Source organism: Mytilus californianus, unplaced genomic scaffold (assembly GCF_021869535.1).
Source record: "Mytilus californianus isolate M0D057914Y unplaced genomic scaffold, xbMytCali1.0.p SCAF_1, whole genome shotgun sequence".
Lineage (NCBI taxonomy): Eukaryota > Metazoa > Mollusca > Bivalvia > Mytilida > Mytilidae > Mytilus > Mytilus californianus.
Window position 1 is genome coordinate 137,399,299 of NW_026262581.1, and position 23,209 is coordinate 137,422,507.

The 23,209-nt window shown below is 33.0% G+C and overlaps 1 protein-coding gene across 1 annotated transcript; it reads left to right on the forward strand.

Annotated features, from left to right (window-relative positions):
- The first annotated feature begins 5,705 nt into the window (after positions 1-5,705).
- LOC127736340 (uncharacterized) lies at positions 5,706-23,098 on the forward strand. Its single transcript, XM_052246855.1, has 10 exons — positions 5,706-5,916; positions 9,520-9,617; positions 10,807-10,943; positions 13,011-13,168; positions 13,499-13,618; positions 14,389-14,819; positions 17,134-17,195; positions 17,721-17,874; positions 19,266-19,371; positions 22,657-23,098. The coding sequence occupies exons 1-10, from the start codon at positions 5,805-5,807 to the stop codon at positions 22,806-22,808; spliced, it is 1,530 nt and encodes a 509-aa protein (XP_052102815.1). The 5' UTR covers positions 5,706-5,804; the 3' UTR covers positions 22,809-23,098.
- Positions 23,099-23,209: the final 111 nt, after the last annotated feature.

Below are 23,209 nucleotides of genomic sequence, written 5' to 3' on the forward strand. Positions count from 1 at the left end.
GTAAACATACCTGCTATACTCCACATGGAGCAAGTAATGTAGACTACTCTATTGTGTCAGAGAGTGCCCTTGATTACATTTTGTACTTTAGAGTTGTAGAATTTGTACCTACATTATCTGATGTCAATGTAAAATTGAATGGGAAATGTCAGCTCAATTTAATGCTAATTTACGAGATGATTGTACTGATCCTGATTTGCATACTATGCCGTCTCGATACATGTGGTCAGAGAACTCAGCTACAGTGTTTCAGGAGGCTCTAAACTCTCCGTCTGTACTTGCAAAAATACAGATTTCATGCTTAAGGGGCATTTTTCATCTAAAATAGACATAAATGAAGCCTCAGTTAAACTTACTGACATTTTCATAGAGGCTGCTGAACAATCTTTAAAAAAAACCAAGCTTAATCTAGGAAAAAGAAAAAAAAACACAAACATTTTTTTACTCCGACTTGCACTCAATGAGAAAGAATCTTATAAATTATGGAAGAATTTACTCTTCTAATCCAAAAGATCCTCTGGTTAAAAGTCATTATTACAAATTAGAGAATATAACAAATGCTTCATGAGGACAATCCTATACTATATTGGAAGTTGATTAATGAGTTACAGGACAAAGATCATGATTCTTCAGTTACCAATATATCACCATCTAACTGGCTTCATCACTTTCAAGAATTAAGTAAGGTTAATAATATTTTTTAGATAGGGTAAACCATCTTGAGGAGGATATATTACACCCTTACAAAAGGCTAATGTTATTCTTGATCCAAACAACTATCGTGGTTTGACTATAACTACTTCAATAGGGAAATTGTTTAATTCTATTTTAAACAAATTTCTAATCGAACACAAAATAATTGATTGCTGCCAAATTGGCTTCACAAAGAAAGCTAGGACCTCAGACCACATGTTTGTAATCAAGACAATTATTGATAATATTGTAATAATCCTAGTGGTAGACTATATGCCTGCTTTGTTGACTTCAAAAATCCTTTGATACTGTTATTCACACTGGAATCAAATTGAAACTACTAGATATTGGGGTGGAATCTTCATTTTACAACATCATTAAAAACATGTATGAAGTAAGCAAATCGTGTGTAAAAGTAAATGAAACTTAACCAACATCTTTTCAACACACCTTGGGGTCAAACAAGGAGACTATCTTAGTTCAAACCTCTTCAAGATCTTTATTAATAATTTAACAATCTATTTAAAGAACTCTGAGGACCCAGTTTTGATAAATAATCAAGATCCACACCGTCTTATGTACTTATGTATGTTGATGATATTATTGTTTTATTATCTACATCTCCCAACGGCTTGCAAAAGAAAATTGGATATATTGCAAAATTACTGCAATGATTGGTGCTTAAGTGTGAATACAAACAAAACAAAGGTTCTTATATTTAACAAGGCAGGTAAATTGATTACCAAATATGATTGTATGTTAAATGGTGTAAAACTAGAGTGTGTTAATACATATAAATATTTGGGTATACATTTTTGTGCATCTGGCTCTTTTACAGCAGCACAGGATGAATTGTATAAAAAGGCACTAACAACCTATTTTAAGTTGTCTAAAGATTTTCTATCCTTGCATTCTTCAGTCAAAACAAGCATGCATGTATTCGATCATATCATCAAACCCACCCTTTTATACAGTTGTGAGATATGGGGTGCCTTTAACCCAATTTCTTCTAAATTTAGAAATGGGATTGTTTCATTTGACCATATTTACTCTAAATTATCTGCTGAAAAACTTCATACTAAATTCTGTAAAAAAGTACTAACTTTGCTGTGTTAACTCAGCTGGGAAGACTGCCAATATATTTTAACATGATTAAAGCAATGATAAAATACTATTAAAGATTAGAAAAATCAGGCACTAACTTCCCATTGTTATACAATGCCTTTTTGGAATCTAAGAAATTATATGAGTCAAAGAAACCATCGTGGTATATGTCGTCTGAGAATCTTTTTTCGCTGATCAATAATTGTCTAACGTCCTCTGACAGGGGTAAATCAATTGACAACAGAAAACTTATGTTTGTATGATATAAAGGAAATATGTTGCATAAAATGTGCCGGAGGCGAGCAGATGTATAATTTATTCTAAAAATTTGATCTTTCCTGCCTTGGGGATAATAAGAATTGCAAATATTTCATGCTGGTTTAGGATTCAAACAAATTTACAAAAAATACAATAGGTAGATCCTGTAGTATGGGTCGTCCGGGATGGAGATCTGGTAATAAGGAATGCCATTTGAAATAGAAGGTTAATTTGATAGGGAAATTCATTTTGCCTTGCAGAAGACCACCAACTTTCAGCTGATAAAAAACTATTAAAAAGGGACGAAAGATACCAGAGGGACAGTCAATCTCATAGATCGAAAACAAACTGACAACGCCATGGCCAAAATAAAAAAGACAAACAGACAAATAATAGTACAGATGACACAACATAGAAAACTAAAGACTAAGCAACACGAACCCCTCCAAAAACTGGGGGTGGTCGCAGGTGCTCCGGAAGGGTAAGCAGATCCTGCTCCACATGTGGCACCCGTCGTGTTGCTTATGTTATTACAAATCCGGTAAATAGTCTAATTCGGTAGGTAACATTCGTGAAAAGGGAAGGGTATTGTAGTTACGATATAAGGAACATATCCCATATCATCTGTGAAACGGTTATTCCATAACGGTCAACCAACTCGTGATGGCGTCCGTAAAATTTACGAAGGGATGATTTCAACTTCACCATTTGGAACTCTTGGTTTTATAGCTTCCTTGTGAGCAGCAATCCTCTATCAAGGAAATCATGATAGGAAATACAAGCTCGGGAATATCGTATCAATTGGGAGATATATACTCCGTATGCAGGCGCTGCTGGAATGTTGCTACATAGAAATGGAAAGTTCACAATTGGGAAGCTGAAATCATCTCTTTTGTCGTAAAGTTTTGTTTTAACCGACGCTCATTGTCAATTTCTAGATGTAAGTCAAGATATGAGGCAGACTTAAATGTATCTGTAGTATCCTTTATCTCTATATAGCGGAACGTAAAGTTAAAGGATATTGCTAACTTCTTATCTTTCTTCCTAAGAAGTTCCTGTATGAATTCAGCCTCATAATAATAAAGAAACAAGTCGACAAGAAGAGGGACACAATTGGTTCCCATTGGAATTCCGACAGTCTGTTGAAAAACACGTCCTCCAAACGTAACAAATATGTTGTCAATCAAGAAATCAAGCATCTTGATAATGTCAGTTTCAGAGAATTTTTTGTTTGAATCAGAGTGATTCTTTACAAAGTAGGATTTATCCCTCCCCAAGACAAGATACTTGTATCTACGTTCGACATTCTTTTTAATGAAACAAAGTAATACCAACTCTTTCAATTTGTCTTTTAGTTTGGAATGGGGAATACTTGTGTAAAGTGTAGAAAAGCCAAATGTTTTAATACTATTGCAAGATGAGAGAGTCTTATATTGTATGAACTCTAAAAGACCTTTGGAATTTTTTAGTATCCACATCTGATTCACGCCACCTCTAGAATAGGCAGTTTCACAATAACTTTGGAGCCCGGCTTTGATTGCTGATAAAATAGATGTTAATAATTTAGAAAGAGGTTTCGTGGAGCACTTGGAAGACCCAGCAATATACCGTTGTTTGTAAGGACACTTATGTAGTGTAGGTATCCAATACAGGATGGAAGATCCAGTTCTTCATCTTTGGAACAATGGTTCATCATAGAACAGACCTATGATTATCCAGGATTTCCTCTTTGGTAAGTGTCGTGAGGGTATATGTTGAGTTTCCAAGTGAATTGTCAAAACCTAATTCATTTATCAAGCAGTTTATGTAATGATATTTACACACAAAAACCGATGTTGTTTGGGGCTTTATCTGCGGGGACAACAACATATTTGTCATTAAAACTTCCAAAGCCAAAACAAACAAAAAATTTGAATAAAACTTTTATATATTCTGGTTCTCAAATATGCAACAGTTTACCAAATGAAATAAAGATGAGTTATACACTTATATCTTTTAAAACAAAATGTTACAATTTTTTCATGAAGGGGGCAAATAAATATGCTTTTTCATTAATATCTATATACATATGTATATTGTGTATAGATCATTATAATATTGTATGTACTTTATGAATATGTTATTATTATTTTGAGGACTCTTAGGAAGATTAGTTTTTACTAATGGGATTATCCTCTTGATATAAATATTACTTATTTATTTATTTATTCATTTATTTATTTACCTACAACCCGTCGAAGAATTGTTGCAAGGGATCTTAACGTGCAGAGAGCATGGCATTCTCTCTTCACGAGGCATCAGCACTAACAGTCCCTTTCTCGCTTGACGTGACTGCGTATTTATACATACCACATAACAGTGCCGCACAGCCAAACAGACGCCCCACTTTGGCAACAGTTTTACTATTGGTCGGATGAACACCAATCTGGAAAGCTGGTTGGAAGCCTATAACACTTCATAAAAACATATGTATCTAAGAATGTCAGGGTGTAAGGTTTAAACAACACCATCTTTATATATTGATTTACCCGAAAATCCCTACCCATTTATTTATTTCATGGGAAAATTAAAACCCATGTATCGTCGCTGGGCGTCCAAAATGTTGTAAATTAGTAATTTTTCAACAACAACAAAATCCATAAACAGGCTTTGGAAATTTTGGTTGAAATGCATGCTTCCAAAATGTCGTATGTCGACGTGAACATTTTTGTACTTGGCTGTGAAATAAAAACTTTGACATCTTTGGATAACACAAAAACTAACCTTATTTTCACAGAAATAAAGAAATGTTAAAGTTTAAGATTCCAAAAACCACTATACATCAATTTTCAAGTTTACATACAACATTTTGGGAGCAAACTTTACAAACCATTGAGGTAGGCAATTTTAAATTGTCACATGTCTTATTTCAAATGTTTTGATTGGTATAACTGTATGATATTTTGGAATATCAGAGATTTCCTCCCACCAAGTAACTCGAATAATTCTGCGCCCTCTAGCGGCCTACAGCCTATCGAGGCATACAGTGCAAAAATCTCATCAGTCGTTCCCTGTTATACGGATCCAAGCAGTGGACTCGGCACTCTGATTTCGCGCACTTACAACTTCCTGTAAATTTTAGTTCGGTGTTAATGTAGTAATCGGAGATTAGTCGGAGATCGGCGGAATATAACGACTGACATTATTCGGGTTACCCACCAAGCCGGTTTTGGGTGAAAAAGTAGTTTTAGCAAACAAAATCATATACAACATTTTGGAAGCCCAGCGACGTAATATATATTTCCCAGCTTTTATAACATCTTATTTATACGTTAACGACAGATGATCATTCATATTATTAGATAAAACACGTGAGATAAAAAGATCAGAACACAGTTTTACAGACATGATTAGACATCTTTATAGAAGATTAACATTTATGACCCATTGACAAGTAAATTCCCACCCATTGATATATTAACTCCGTGAAAATGCACCCAATTGATACTTATATTCGACATTTCAATTAATTAACGCACCACATAGTTTACTCGATCAACGAGATTATGTAACCTAATCAAATGCAAACGCAGATCATAAACGTCATAAGCCGTAAGATTTTCTCAAGAATGTGTATTGTGGTGACGTCAAAATATTGTGTGTGCCACATTTTGACCTTAAATGATAACCAAACAACCTGTTACACATTGATTCCGTTTGTATACATATGATAGATGTGGGTTGCATTTAATACACAATAGTAACGTCAAATGTCAAACTTCCAGAAAACCGTATCAGCTGTTGAAGACCTAATAAGAAAGCGGGAATTACAGCAAAAGGAGAAATTTCGTCAGATATCAAACCAAGCAAAGCTGAAAGAAGGTAAGAATTAAACCTCCATAAAGTTATTTTAAAGAAGTTTAAAAATCAAATATGTGCTTATTTATAATTATTATATAGGAGGTAGGAGGGTCTCACCTCGAATTCCTGACAAAAAACCCAAATAAAGCATTCTTTTCCGGATCCCGAAAATTGACCCGAGTACTCATAAGTGAAAATCCCGACTTACCGCAAAATAAATGGCCCGATCCCGAATTCCCGCAAAAACAAAGGCCCGATCCCGAATTCCCGTAAAGACCCAATTCCGACATCCAAAAAAAAAGGTCGTTCCCAGTGGTCCTTCCGCCAGTCTTTTCTGTATATTAATACACTAGTTAGCTTGAGCTATTCTGTATATTAACACACTAGTTAGCTTGAGCTTTTCTGTACATTAACACACTAGTTAGCTTGAGCTTTTCTGTATATTAATACACTAGTTAGCTTGAGCTATTCTGTATATTAACACACTAGTTAGCTTGAGCTATTCAAATCATGATAATTTAAAGAAGTTTCATTCTCGCACTGATCTATTTTCTCTGGATATATACCTTTATTATTTGAAGTTTGATTTATTTCTTAAGATTGTGTAGATGTACACGTGTACTGATTGATATTACATGTTATGCAATGTATAATCATATCCTGTAAACAAACAACAAGATAAATGCATCTGTAAACATGTCTCTGTGTTTGATAATTTTCACGTATATCATGTTTTATTTACATTATTTGTCATGTTGTATAAGTCGAACATTTACATTACGCATTGTCACAAATATTATAATTGATTGATTGTTGGTTGCTTAACGTTCAGTGGCAAATATGTCATGCATATTCAGGGCGACACAGATATTAGGTGTTCTTTAATAATTTAAATATTTTTTGGCAAATTATTTCAATCTGAATTTAAATGAATGGAAAAGTACATATACTTCATACTTAAAATCTGCGCATGATCAACGCTTTCACAACCTTATAAATTACAAAAACAAAGCATGCAATTCTTATAATTACATTTATATACTTAAACCATGAAATATATATATGTATTGTCGTGGCGTTGTCATGGGAAACACGTGCAGTTATGAATGTTGCATTTAATTGAGAAAAAATATACTTATTTGGAACGTCTCGCGATTGTTGTCAGGCTATCAAAGGTATAGATTCTCAGGAAACTTATGTGCATATACAATATTAGGTCAATGTCAGAAAAATATTAACTTTTTGTATGGAAGGCTTTAAAACTGGGGAAGGGCGAGTTTTACCTACCAATTCAACAAAATTGGGTATTTTTCTCACATTTGTCTTGATGTTTTTATACTACAACTAAAATGGCTACAATTATAGCTATCAAAATGTGAGAAAAAAAATATATATCTTTCTGACTTCTCTAAAAGAGCCCCAGGTTGTGATAAAAGTTACGCGACGTGAAATCAAAATTGCGCGAAATATCACTTAAGGTAGATGGGGTGTCTAAATTATAATCCATAGAATTTTTTAATAATTTGCCAAAATCTAGTTTATATCATGCTTTTTAAAAAAAAATAATGAAAAGAATGGGTCACGGGCCTTATTTTCATGCTACAGGTTGTGCAAAATTGACAGATTTTGTATAGATTATGCATGGAAAACCCAATTTTCTGCCATAAAATGAAAACTACACCATAGAATTTTGAGATAAAATATGAGAAGATAGCTCTAATAATATGCTTTCAGATAAGAAAAAGAAAAAATGGGGTCACCGGACCCGTTTTCTTGCTACATAATAAAATAGGTAAATTCCTAACACATTCTATTGTAAAAGTAACTTTATGTGAATTATCTGCCCTTACATTTGAGTTGCCTCCCCTTATGTGGCAAAGTTGGAAAATATAGAATCAAACAAAAGTATTCTGTTTTTTTGTAAAATACAACCATAAATATGATAAAATATGTCATTTTCTATATTGAAATGAAAATTCTTACACATGAATTACCTACTACTCTCAAAATTTGCACCTTTTATTATAGATCTAGACCGATTGTTTTCTGGTATTTCAAAATCCAAGATGGAGGAAGACACCCTATCTACCTTAATAGCTACTATATTTGGTAAATAAAGATAACAGGAGGCTTGTTGCAGTATAAAAAAGATACTGTTTAAAAATAAGAAGATATTGTATGAATGCCATTGAGATAACTTTCCACCAGAGACAAAGTGACATAGAAGTAAGCAACTATAGGTCACAGTACGGCCTTCAACAAAGAGCAAACCCCATTCCACATAACAAGCTGTAAAGGTTCCGACATTACAAATGTAAAACAATTTCATAGATAAAACTAACAGCCTAATTTATGTACAAAACAAATATGATATACAGTAACAAACGACAACCACTGAATAACAGCCTCCTGACAGAAACAATGTTGCGGAATTAAACATGTTTGCGGGCGCCCAACAATTCCCCTGACACAGTGGTGTAACATCATATCATAAGAACAAACTACACAAATCAGTTGAAATAGGCTTGATTCATAAGATCGACCCAAAACATTTACAGTTACTGAAAGCTATTTCAAATCCAGTATCAACTAATAAAAATATCATGTATATGAGACTAAAATATCAATCCGTACCTATTTAATGGATTTAGTGTAAAGATGTATAAAGATTTAGAGAAAACATGCAGGACCACGTGCATTGTCGATATAGCGGTATCGACAGAATGTAAATGTGCATAGCTGTCACGACAGCAATAATAATTTATTGTCCTCCGCGCTCTCACGTGTACAATTCTTGCCAGATTTTTATGAAACTGATATCATAGCTTTATATCAGCAATGTCTTGGACGAGTTCGAAAATCAGTGCCGAACAATTATTTTTAAAAGAGTTATGCCCTTGGAAACATGAATTATATGGAAAATTGCATCGTTAGCGCTCTCACGTGTACAATTCTTGCCAGATTTTTATGAAACTTATATCATAGGTTTATATCAGCAATGTCTTGGACGAATTCGAAAATCAGTGCCAATCAATTATTTTCAAAAGAGTTATGCCCTTGGAAACATTAATTATATGGACAATTGCATCGTTAGCGCTCTCATTTGTTCAATTTTTGCCAGATTTTTATTAAACTTATATCATAGGTTTGTATATATCAGCAATGTCTTGGAAGAGTTCTCTAATATATATATGTACAAGTCTTGCCAGATTTTTATGAAATTTATATTATAGGTTTATATCATCAATGTCTGTGATGCGTTCGAAAATCAGTGCCAATCAATTATTTTTAAAAGAGTTATGCCCCTTGGAGATATTGATTATATGGAAAATTACATTGTTAGCGCTCATGTTCAATTCTTTCCAGAACTTTATGAAACTTATATCATAGGTTTATATCAGCAATGTCTTTAAAACTTTCGAAAATAAGTTCTGATCAAATATTTTTAACGAGTTATGCCCCTTGGAAATATTAATTATAATGGAAATCACATTGCATTTGCCCTAAAGCCTTCATTTCTTTTTTTTAAGTTATTGCCCTTGTACCTAAGATAGATAAAATATGTGCAACGCGGGGGACACTGGAACTCTGTTCTTTTATTATGCTTAGTTTTTAATGCTTCAGATAATGAGAAACTAGAACAGAATGAAACAAGACAAGTTGACAGAAGCAGACGGAAAAAGCCTACGCATTTTATTTCACTACAAATTACTAATCCGGAGGTAGGGTGTTTAGACCTATTCAATATAGTAGGTAATAAGGTAGGGTTGTTCCCCCTTTCACCCACTAATTTCAGGCTTTTGATTAATTTCCTTGATAATATATATTTCGATTGCAATTACTATATTCCTTACAGTGTTTATATATACTTTTGATACTTTCTCATTTCACCTCATTTATTAGTTGATATTTGTATTATTCCACTTTGCATGTTAATATTGATAGCTAGCTAAATAAATATTTGATTGCTTTTCTAGACTACCCCACATGGAACAAAAATTCAAATTCCACTACAAGCATCATTTTCCCACTGAACTGCTGCAATTAGGTCCCAGTTACAGTACACACGAATGAAGTCCCTTAATAGATCTACCATCTTTTAAAAGGGATATTGTACCAAGATAAAAATTATGTAAAAATGCTTAAATGTATTAATATATTAGAAGGGTATTAATTAAACTTTCAACTTATTTATGTGATTCTGAAATGTATAGGGTGGAAGATTGTCTAAGTAAATGGTCCACAAATGAATAAAATGGCCCAATTAATACTCAAAACAGTATTGCTCTCTTAAATGCCGGTTATGACTTTTCAGGAATTCACATCGAAACCATGAAATGGGCTATTAGTTGTCTGGCCTTGACGGAATCAAAAAGCGAGACATTTTAAGTACTTTTAAGTATTTCTATGTCGTATAATACTTTGAGCTCATTTATTATTTGATTCTAGCTATAACTTTGCTTTTTTTTTTATTTTGTCGACCATTTAAAGTATAATCATAACTAATTTTTGACGGGTTGCCCGTCTGAGTGCAAGCGGCTTTGCTTGTATTTTCTTGTATGAATTGGTTTGTAAGAGTATCTTTGTGTAAATTTTGTTGTAAATAAATTGAAGTTTGTTTTACTATACATTGAATATTATTCAAAGTACCTTGGAATATACCCCATAACCTGATTATCCAGAATTGAGAATGAACAAAACTGTAGTCTAATATCAACACATCAACACACAACTAAAGGTTATTTCTGTATATGTATAATATTTGTTTTCGCATAAAAATAAGACAACTTTTTTTTGAAAAAAAAAATACGCCGCACAAAATGATTTTCCATGACAATGTTATGTATTTATTTAGAAGGCAGTTTCAAATTTTGATTAATTAGAATTGATTTAAATATTAAAATTTAATAGATTATAACAAAGATAGCTGAAGTCCAAAAAGATATGAAGAAGAAAAATGAACTTTTGGAACTGACTCAAGTCCGACTTTCCTGTGCTCACATTACACTAAGAGTTGCCCATTTGGAAACAGAAGACGATTTAACCAGGTTATTGTTTATTCATATATATGGGTTTATTTGTACGTACAATTTTTTTTATGTGAATAGTATTGTATGCCATAAAATAATTCGAAATTTACATCAATTCTTCTTTGTGAAATGTTTTAAAAGAGACGACAATTCATTTAAAGTAAAATGACAAAAATACCGAAACTCCAAGGAAAATTCACAAGGGAAAGTCCCCGTAACTTCAATCTCGTCCCCTTTCCCCCGAATGTGACCTACCGAATTAGACATATCACCGGGTTTGTACTTAAATGAGCAACACGACGGGTGCCACACGTGGAGCGGGATCTGATTACCCTTCCGGAGCATCCGAGATCACGCCCAGTTTTTGATGGGGTTCGTGGTGCTCAGTCTTTGGTTTTCTATGTTGTGTTTTGTGTACTGTTGTTTGTCTGTTTGTCTTTTTCTTTTCTGGCCATGGCATTGTCAGTTTATTTTCGACTTATGAGATTGAATGTCCCTTTGGTATTCTTCGCCTCTCTTTTTTTCAAATGGCAAAACGCTCAAACACATCAAACGAATGGAAAGCAATTGTCATATTCTTGACTTGGTACTCTTTAAAAGTGAAACACAGGATTTAGTTAAATTGTAAAAATGATATTCTAATTTTAAGTGAATACGAGCCATATTTCCCTTGATGCGTTTATTTGTTTATATGAAATACGTTCCTTTTATACAACTCTTTACTTTTGTTTGGATTTGAGTGTTCCTGATAAAGGTAAACTTAGAAACACAAGACCTTTATAAAGTGATATTTGTATTTACTAGCGATGGGTTGATACCATTACTTGTGGAGTGATAATCCCCGACGGTACCATGATCTCTGCGATCAGTGCTGCGGTACGGACATAATTTATGATATATATTTTTCCAAAATTCCCTGTTGTTAAATTAATAACTAAGAATCCTACGGTTCCAACACCCTCAGGCAAAGTTGACCTAAGCTGAGTTTGGCTCAAGCAAATTTGACCTAAGCTGAGTTTGGCTTTTCTTTTAAGGTATATTTTCGACATTTAGCTCATTACGTTCTACGAATCGAAACAACTCTGGCTTTTAAATGTTTTGGTTTGAGCATTCCAGAGTAAGATAAATCCAGAAAAACTCTTCGGACGCACGAAACTTATAAAGTTTTTTTTTCATTTACTGTGGCACTGGGTCGATACCACTGCTGGTGAACTGTTAGTCCTTCAGGGTATCATCAGCTCGATAGTCAGTGCTTTGGAACTGACATGGTTTATTACATATTTTCCCCGTTGATAAGAAATTAGTAAAAACAACCAAGATTCCAACTCACTGAGGTAAAATCAACTTCAGCTGAGTTTGGCTATTCTTTTAAGGTATCTTTTGGTCATTAAGCTCCCAACATTTCCACGTATTTACACATCTCTGGACTTTAATCTGGCATCCATTGGTAAATTTTACAGACGCTATTACGAGTTGGTGACCGTTATGGAATATTTTATTAACATATGACGACGATTATGTTCTAATTGTTGTAGCCACAATCCCGTCCACTTATGCTCAAATGTGACATCACGGAATTTTTACTTACATGAGCAGAATGACTTATGCCACATGTGGAGCAGGATCTGTTCACACTTTCGGAGCACCAGATATCATCCCGATTTTTGTGGGGTTCATGTTGTTCAGTCTAGAGTCTTCTATGTTTGGTTTTGTAGACTGTTGATTGTCTCTAGATCGTTTTTTCTTTTTTACAATATGGCGTTATCAGTTTAATTTTTTTACTTATGAATTTGAATATTCTTTTGATTTAAAAAAAATTGCTATTCCTCTAAGGTCTCTTTGGGTCATTTAGCTTTTAAGGTTTATATGTATCTAAAAGTTTAAAAATCGCTTTGATATCCCATACATTATGATTCCGCTTTATGTCGTTTATTTTGTCAACTTAATGCATGTAAAATTGCAAATTGTTCGCGGATTATTCGAGTTCAGTACACTATCAGGGCTTTTTAGATAAAAACTAACCTTCGAGGGTGGTCATAAAGACCTGAACTGTGTTTTTATTTGTATTTTTTCAATTAATTGTAGAATGAAGAAATCCTTGGATCAGTGTGTTGAACAGTTTAAAAAAGAAAACATGGATCTTTTCCGTTTAACTTTCAGAGGTATTGGTAACTTTCGTAATGGAGTGGTATTTGCAAAAATTCAACGAGATAAAAATTATTTTCGTTTACAAAGATTAGGTGGTGAGTATTTCTATGAATATGAAAATCTTCTACTTTCAAGTATGTTCTTTTGTCAGAACTACAGACAAGAAAATATAAAGCAGCTGTAATAAATGATTTCTTTATAGAAAAAATCTATATGCATGTACGAAATGTAAATGGCACCAATAAGTACTAGTAATTATTATAACATTTTATCATATGTATAAATCTCAGACTCTTCCCTTAACCTGCACAATAAGTTATTCGATCAAAATGTTTGATGCAATTTAATATCTTTTATTTTCTTTTACTTTCTTTTGTATATTTTGCTAGACTTTGTCATTGTTTCCTTTTTTCATATTATATTAGAGATATTTGAAGATTGCTGTAAAGCAAATGGTGCTTCATTTAAAAAGGAAGGACGGTTTAATCCTCATCTTACCATTGCTAAGATATCTCAACTGGTAGACTGGCTTGACATTATTGAAGGTACTAAATATACAAACTTGATATTGTGTAAAAATTACATTGTTTGATAAAGGGTTATAATGTGTAAGTTAAGGGTTGTTATATGTAAATGAAGGGTTGACTTCAGTAAACGAAGAATTTCATTGAATAATGCCAGTGACTAATTAAAACTTTTCCTGTTTTTGAAACACTTGATAAGTTTGTGATTATTGATTATAACATGTCTATGTCTGCTCTAAAATAGTCCCTAGTATCATCCCGAGACTCCAATTCACCTTAACGCCAGCTGTCTGCCATTAATACTGGAAATCACACACATTTCGTACAATTTTGATGTCACACGAGTAAATGTCTGACTTTAGAAAAGAAAAGTAATTTTTGTATGAAGTCAATAGTTCAAGTGTGGTAAATTTTCGGCTAAAAAAAGGCGATAGGGTCCATAAATGTAGCAATTCAAGGAGATCCAAGGAGCTTAGTTAAGGTTATTTTGTGTTAATGAAGGGACATAGTTATGACTGCAGGTTGTCATTAAAAACAAAACAAAACTCTACACTGCATGCATCAACTGTATTACCTATACTAGTTCTATGTAAACATTGTGGGATTTGTTTCGAATGTAGTACCTCACTTGAATTCCGAGACATGATCGTTTTGAGGGGACAAACCTTTACTATTCATCCATAAAACGAAATCTGGTCGTAAATACAATGAAATTCATATTTAAAAGAAAAATAGAAGTCATTTACATTTACATAACATTTATATTTTGATGGACTCATTTTTTTTTCAAGACGAAAATGAGGAAAGTTTTGCCGGAACTGACGAACTTTTACTTAAGATGTGTCGAGAATCTATAAAATCTGAATTGTGTCGAGGGTCAAGTATATTGGAGATATCTACAAAATCAAATACAGCTGAAATACCACAAGGATCAATTACATCTGAAACATTCCGTGAGCGCAGTAAATCTAATATTGTTCGAGGGTTCGATGCATCTGAAATGTTACAAGGATCCTGTTCGTATGGTCAATATCCAGTTCCCAATTCTTCTGATATGTACAGCGAGTCGATGAAATCGGACATTTGCCAAGGATCAAGTGAACACGAGATATGTCTGCAAGGAGCTAGTGAATCTGAAATGTGCAGAGAATCCAGTTCACCTGAACCGTCTCGAAAACTTTGTGCATATGACATGGGTTGTACCAATGATGATTCTAAAGAGGTAATTAATGTTTTTTACAAAGCGTATTGTTTTATTGGCATTTTATTGATTTGACTTTAGGAATAGAGGTAAATAAACATACTTTATTTTCAGTCCAAGTGGGATTAATTAATCAATTGATTAAACTAGCGTCACCGTAAATAGGATGATTAATACATCACAATGGCTATTTGTTAAGTTGTTAAGGTAGACATACATATTTTTTTTTTTACTTTTAATGAAAATTTTTAAAAAAGCATGGATTTTGCTAAAATTATCTATTTTTTAGAAGATTTTCATTGCTATTGCTTTGGTGTATACCACATTAGTACTCAATTACCTCAGTTTCAACATCGGTATGGAATATAAGGTGACCTCCGAAGACTGCCGACGGTCATATAACCCGATATAAACATAAATATAGATATAAATAAATAGCGAACTCGTGCAATTGGATTTTTCTAGGTCTGTTTGATTTCATATTATAGGTTAAAATATATGTTAGTCATCGTTTATACCTGTATAAGAATGACTTTTTGTGGATCGAATTAGTCAATCAAATGGTTTACCCTTGTTTTACTTTCAATGTTGACATTCTTTTTCTTTTAATAACTGAACACGCCTAATTCATGCGTAACCCATCTCTAGCTGAGGGGTTAAATTGAAGGTCACACGAATACGGATTCTATGAGGTCGAATTATTCACTTGCAAGTGAATAATTCATCAGCGATGCTTCTTGGCTTATTTTGACAAAATTGAACCAAACTGGCTGCTGAAAGCGAATTATTATTTCACTGTTTCACTTTCATTAATGATTGAACAAAAAAATCATATATCTTGTAGCTAATGCCCCTTTAAGTAAGAATGGAATGTAAACAATTTACATTCCAAAAATACTTAATGATCTCAAGTAGGAGAATAATGTAAAAGTTCCCATTGCGATAACACTTCATACCTCAACCATTACGTAGTAATGAAATGTAATACCAAAATGACATTATATAAAGTGAGATTGGATTTAGAAAAGTTTCCTTTGCAACTGTTCTAAAAGATAAAGAGATAACACAAACAATGTACCAGAAACCCTTTCGCCATCATTTGATATTTTATGATTCTATTCATCCAATCATCGGAAAATTCTGATAATTTTAAAACAATGCAGAAAATGTATACCTGCACGAGTTTGATGATACGAAGTGTTTTGTCATGTATCAAGACAACAACACTGAGCAGATAACATTGCGAGGAAATAACTAGACTTAAGTTGACGATGCTTATGTGTTTTGTTCGTTAAATGGTATTATTGCAGGCTGTCTCATTGGAATCTAACCTTTTCCTGTCAATGTGAAAATGTTTGCTGCTGTCCAAATTTATCTATTTATTATAGGTTTCAGGATATTAAACAATTTATAAACGGATTTTCTTTTCATTCAATTCTATGTATTAGTTGAGATTATTTAGTAATGTTGGGACATGATCCATTTTACACACTAATTACAACAACAAATACATGATGATATAATAAAAATTCTGAACTTTTTGATTGAAAAATATGTATTGAGTTTAGTGTATTGATACTTCAGCAGACAGTCAGTATTCCAAAGTAAAGTTATCAAAGATACCAGGGTATAACTATGTACGCCCATGGATACTAATTGTACACATCTACTGGCAGACTTGTTTTTGTACTCATATGAAGCAAAATCAATACAAAACCTTCTAAAAGACAAAAAAAAAGCATCTTGCAAATTTCTTTAATTTCACTTTCAGACATTTTGAGGATGTCCTGTTACTCAGTAACCCGAATTTAAAGAAGTGTTTACATCTCATATAATCCAATGAACTTCAAATTAAGGACACTACCGAAAGTAGTTCTGCTTCATATCTCGATATTCCTCCCAGATAAACGACTTCGAATTTGAATCTATGACGAAAGTAATGATTTCAACTTCTTATTTCTCAGCAGTAACGTAACCCTCTGCTCCATCGTAAGGCGTTTAACTCGTACTTTATTAACAAACTACTCCAACATAGTTATGAGGAAGAACGACTGAAATCGATACCACATGGTTTTTACGGTCACCATCACTAATTGTTTATTGACCGATACAATATGTCGCTGTCTCAATTCATTAGCGGCCAGTTTCCCGATCTTAGTTTTTAGATAAAAGTTTAGTCGTCTGTTAGTTCGCCGAATGTCTCCTTTTCACAAAAAAGTAATCAAAGGGAAAATCAAAACTGATAAATCCAAGACAGATTGGCAAGATGAGTATGAAATAAAGTTGAAAAAAAATCGAATTCATTATATTTAAACCTTTTTAGTGTTTGCTTTAGGGTGCTTCCTTGTGTACCATGTATGATATCGTTCCAGATTTTAGCCCCGAGAATTTGAATCGGTAAGTATTTTAAAGAATATTGAAAAAAGTAAGTTTTAGTGTCATTTATCGTGAATCTTAACAGCCAACATTGCGACTGAAAACAGTTTATACGTAGAAATTAAAACATTTGTATGTATGTGAACGTGTGTGTGTTTGTGTGGATTCTTTTAAATCCATATAAAGCTTTTGATTATCAGTCAGTCTTTTTGTCAATGTCATTTGATATCGTGAGTGTTAAAGAGAGGCGGAAGATACACCAGGGATGTTCAAACTCATTGACTATTACATTTATATTAGCTTTACTTAAACCACCTATGTAATAACAATACCTTATTTTTCATAAGAGTCGGCTGTTGATTCTTTGTTTGGTCTGTTGTACTGTTCAATAGACTTGTTTTCTTGTTAATGTTTTATTATGTAAAATAGTTCGATAGGCTATTTAAGCTACCTGATTACAGTTGTATGCTATCCATGTGTTATATATTATATGCTAGCACTTATATTGGTCTATTTTGTATTCGTTTGTTTTTTTAAATATTACAGACGTAATGATTTTAACATACAGAGGCTCTTTACTGGACTACAGTGTTTAACCTGTGGTCAGAGATTTAAAAGCAGTGAAAACATAAAGGCTCATGTAGCAGAATGTCAGCAACCAAAAAAAGCACAACGAAATGAATGGTGGCCAAAGATAAATGTAATATATTAAACTAAATTTATTGTTATTATGTCGATAGATATTTCAATCATATTTTCATCCAGTTTTTCTATTTTCAAATTATCTTCAGATGTCATGATTATTCTTCGTCACCTGGATGATTTTTAAAGTAATTCTTTAAATGAAACTGTCACAACATCAGCCGTGACATTTATTACATCGGCAGAACCACACGTAAAAAAGATTATTGTACGGACCGCAGCTCAATAACCCTTAAAGGTACCAATTTTGTAGCAAATATATATATATGTTTGTATGGTCATAAAGTTCCTCAAGTATTGGTGTATTTATATGGTCTTGACTTCAAATGTTTAGGTTTGAGCTTTACTGCTGACGGTAAAACCTGGAAAATGCATTACAAAAGCTATTAGGCAAATATATGCAAAACAAAATTCCAAAATATAGATACTGATTTCTAACAAAACAATGTCTTATGAACAATTGAAAAAATTGGTTTTGTAAATTTATGAAATTTTTATTTTTGATTTCAGAGGAAAACAAATGCTGTCTTATCATACCTTCTTAAAAAAGGATTATTTTCATATTCAATAACCACTATTTTCTATGCATGGATTCCGAAAGGAATAATATTTGAGATAATATCTAAACAAAAAATATGAAATTTATCATTTTGGACATTCAAAACCCTTAAGCCGAAAAATACTGACAACGCCATGGTAAATTACGAAAGACGTCGGGAAGACAAAAAAGTGCACAAAAAACTGCATAGAAAACTTAAGAATTAGCAACACCAAATCCGTCGAAATCTGGGTGATCTAGGGTGCTCAGGCATAGTAAGCAGATTCTAGCCCACTATTAGTACCCGTCGTGTTAACATTACTTTTAATAAGTAAATTCGGTGATAAGTTTCATTCGTTGATGGTACAAATAAGGAAAGACGGACGGTATATGGTTACGACAGTTGGAACGTACCCGTGGTTATCTGTAAAACATATTTTCCATTGCGGTCAATCACTGTGTGATGGTGCCCGTAAGCCTTTCGAATGGACTTATTCTACTTTGTTACCTGAACCCTTGGTTGAATAGTTCTAAATGTATAGAAGAGGTATGAACAAATCAAAGGAAGAGAAATATTTTGTACATGCTGCTTTTTCATTCTCTTGAATCATAGTTTATATGTTGATTAGATGTGTTGGTGAGTAAAACTAATCAAAGATACCTGACTTATTATTTGGTACGCCAGACGCGTGTTTCATCTACATAAGACTTATCAATGGGCGCGAATCCAAACAGTTGGAAGGCTAAATCAAATTGGAAGTTGAAGAACATTAAAACCTGAAAATTCCAAAACAATTAACCAATTACTAAGTTCTTCTTTGTTTGACTTTTTTCTTGTTTGATAATTGTAGACGTTTTTGGAATCATCATCAGTGAATGAACTCTGTTTGGGATCAGCAGCATATTTATTGCACTATATATGGGTTGTTTGGAGATATGAACAACAACATCCGCAAGGTAATTAGCATATAAGTAAAACTAACTAGAATGGATCGGTGTAAGCTAAGTCTGCGATAAAAAAATTTAAATAGTACGGACCTATTTTGAACTATTAGAAAAAATTAACTAGAGATATTCCCACATACAATGAAATAATAGAATATTTTCAATAAATCATTTATATTTGTAGGTTCTATTTATAAATGATATTGTCTCAACACCGCAAAAACCCACATTTGTAAATCTAATCAATTAACACTGTTGTATTTATTCAAAAAACATTTTGTACACAATTCAATAAATGAGTCTCTCCCTGAATTGTTATACATTGATTGGAAAAACTGAGCGTTTGGTACAAATTTCAGGGTTCACGGCAGATTGAAAAGACAATATCATACAAATACCTCATTACGTATATTTTAGTGCGAAGTTGCTTATTAATAATAGTTATTCAATTCCGGGAAAATAGACAACTTTTATAGGAGTTATTATTTTGAAAATGTATATCCCAAGGCTTAAAAAACAACATAATCATTTTCAAAGTATGAATACAATTATCATAATGCATAGAATTAGGTCATATTTTTCCTCAACTTTACGCTAAAATCCATCAGTGGAATGTCATTTTCTCGTATTAAGCTTTTAATTAATGTTGTGTATGGAAGAAGCAGAATGAACATGTCTGCATACTTTCGAGTTGACTTCAAAAACAGTTATGCAGTTATTAAATTGAAATTAGTTATATGATATCAGTGCATATATTATTCGTGTTTCGATCGACTTGGTTAATGTTGTGAGGTTGTTTAATACAAATCAAGATAAAAAAACAACTTTATGGGTCTATGAAAAGTCGTTTTACATTTATCGTAAAGGTCACATGATGCTAAGCACTTGCCCTACCTCAATGACAAAGATAGTGTTGTCTCCACGGACAAATCATCAGGCGAAACAGTTTTTGTGTATAAAACTGCTTGATAAAGGAATTAAGTGCTTACAATTCACTTAAGACTCTTTAATTTCCACAACATTTACTAAAGAAGAAACACTGAACAATCATAAAAATGTTGTATGTTCTTTAATTGCTAGGTCTACCAAATGCTTCATAAAATCTTTTTCCAAATAATTCATTTCAGTCAATTTAATCAGCAATCAAAATCGGACTTCAGATTTATTGTTAAACTATCTGGTCTGGGAGCGTTACGAATCAGATGTTGATACTAAAATATTCAAAAGATTTGTAAGATCTGTAACGGTGATCTGAATAGTAAATCAGCAAATCTTGTTTACGGATTACTATATAACTTTAGCTGATTGGTATATGTCGGTGAAACAAAGGGAAGGCTTAACAAAGGCAAATGCAGACACAGATCAGACATAAACAACAATGCAAATGACATTGCTTATCGACATTTTTATCAGATTGGTCATCGAATCGACTCGTGGAAACTTTAAACCGCAGGACTAATACTCCTCATCCTGCGACACTGACCTCTCTGTTGACAAAAGGAAGACGAGTGGATCAGGCATCTAGGAACAGTAAATCGAATGAGTATTTTTGGCATGGTGTAGTTACAGCCACATTGATTTCATCAGAGACCGTCAACTGTTTATACAGAAGCCGTTGGGTATTCATCACATCCGCACGCAGCTGTATTAACTAGATAAAGGCAACAGTAGTGTACCGCTGTTCAATAGTCATAATTCAATTAAGCAAAAACAAATCCGGGTAGCAAACTAATACCGAGGAAACTCATCAACTTAAAGAAAGAAAAAAAAACTACAGAAACACTGAACTACAACGCTAACACTTTCGAATGGAAACAACACTTTTTTAAAACTTCTTTCTCTGAACAAGTTATGTTTTGAAACCATATTTACAAATTTGAATTCAAACCAATACAAACATTCAGCTAATCATCACGGATATAGCCCGTCACACTCTTTTCGGTACAGTTGCCATTGCAAAAGATGTAACGTGGCAACAATATTTTCTAAAACTCGCTTTGCAAACAAAGGTATATTTTCTAGTGAATACAGCCGATTATTATGTGCGGGGAAGGACTATTACGCGTAAATAAAGACAAGGGCATTCTTTCCGCATGGGCTAAGGATGTGCAGTCGTTGATACAAGTTACACCTGTCTTCAAAGAACGAACTGTTGCCAAGCACTCGTCCTACCGTCATTATAAATATGGTATTGTCCTCGCAGATAAAGCCCTGAACAACATCGTCTATGTGTGCAAATCACATTTCATAAACTGCTTGATAATGGAAATAGGTACTGACAATTCACTTAGAAACTTAACATTAACTCCAACAACACTTACAAATGAGAACATAATCTCCAACAACACTTACAAAAGAGGAAATCCTGAAAATCGTAGGTCTGTTATATGTCGCTTTGGATATTTAAACGTAGATGAAAAACTATATCTTCCTTCACTTTACTGGATAAAAAAATTACAGACGTTATATTGCTGTGGCTGTCAAGTGCTTTACATAGTAATATATGTTCTTTGATATCAATTGTATCAATGATCAAAGTTACTGTGAACATGTCTACTCTAGGGGATGTGTAAATAAGTTGTGGATACTAAAAAAATCAAACGATCTGTTAGAGTATATACAATTTAAGACTCCTCTTGCAATAATATAAAAACATTAGACTTCTCTGACCTTTACACTTGTATTCCCTATTCTTACCTTATAGATAGACAGAAGGTCAGTTGTACTTCGTTTCATTGAAAAGAACGACCTGCTTAGATACGAATATCTAGTTTAAGGAAGAGATAATCATAAAAAAAACAATAAAATTTCTACGAGACTGACATCATCAATATGTATGAAAATTTATAGATAACATACTTCTTACGTTTGGAGATGTGTTTTAAAAGCGATATTTCTATAGGAACCAATTGATCAACTATTTTCCGCCTTGTTCCTTTATTTATATAAGACGGACTTCTTACAGAAGCTCTTTATGAAAAATAAAAATAAATTACCTGAACTATATGGCATAAATTCCCTACGCATACTTAAGTGAACCTTAGTGTAAACCCCCGCCAAAAACAAATAAAGTTAAACAAGCAAAGCATTTATCACTGTAATGTACAGTGTTCACCGTCTCAAATGCGCAGTGAGGCATTCAACACTGAGCTATTGTTTGCACCATTCCTCTTTCCAAACCCATCTTCGAGAGCAATGATTGAGTGTTATTCTTTGAATGATATGGATACAGGCTACATCTAATTTATTTAAGGAGATCAGGGGTAATTTCAATACCTACATGTTTTGTCTTTGTAGATACAATTGACATCAGAGAAATAGATCCAATTACATACAGCAATTACAGGAACCAGCTGTTTGGGAACCAGCAGATAACATGTTTACAGTTATGTTCTATGAAGTCAGACGATTCTGGATACTACCATATAGAGCATGTTACCAAACTGTGAAGTTATTATTAACTGTCACTAGGAATTTTGCATTTGTTATGTTGCTTTATTTAATTGTGTTAGATTCTTGTTGATGTTTATTTATTTACTTGCATTTAATCATGTGTATATATGTTTGGAACACATATTCTGTTCCGTTCATTCCGTTTTCAACTTTTTAATGAGAGACCATTATCTTTATAACAGAACAATTACATACACAGATGTTCTTGAATTAGATGATCAATTTTGATATTTTGATGTTTTTACATTAATTCTAAAACAAATACTCATAAAAATGCTATATATGATGTAATTGATTATATTTGAAACAAAAGAACAGCTTGATCATTGTTTTAACCAGCTGTATATTGCATTGGTTTGAATGAGAGACACGTTTTATGAAGTTAAATGTTTAGTTA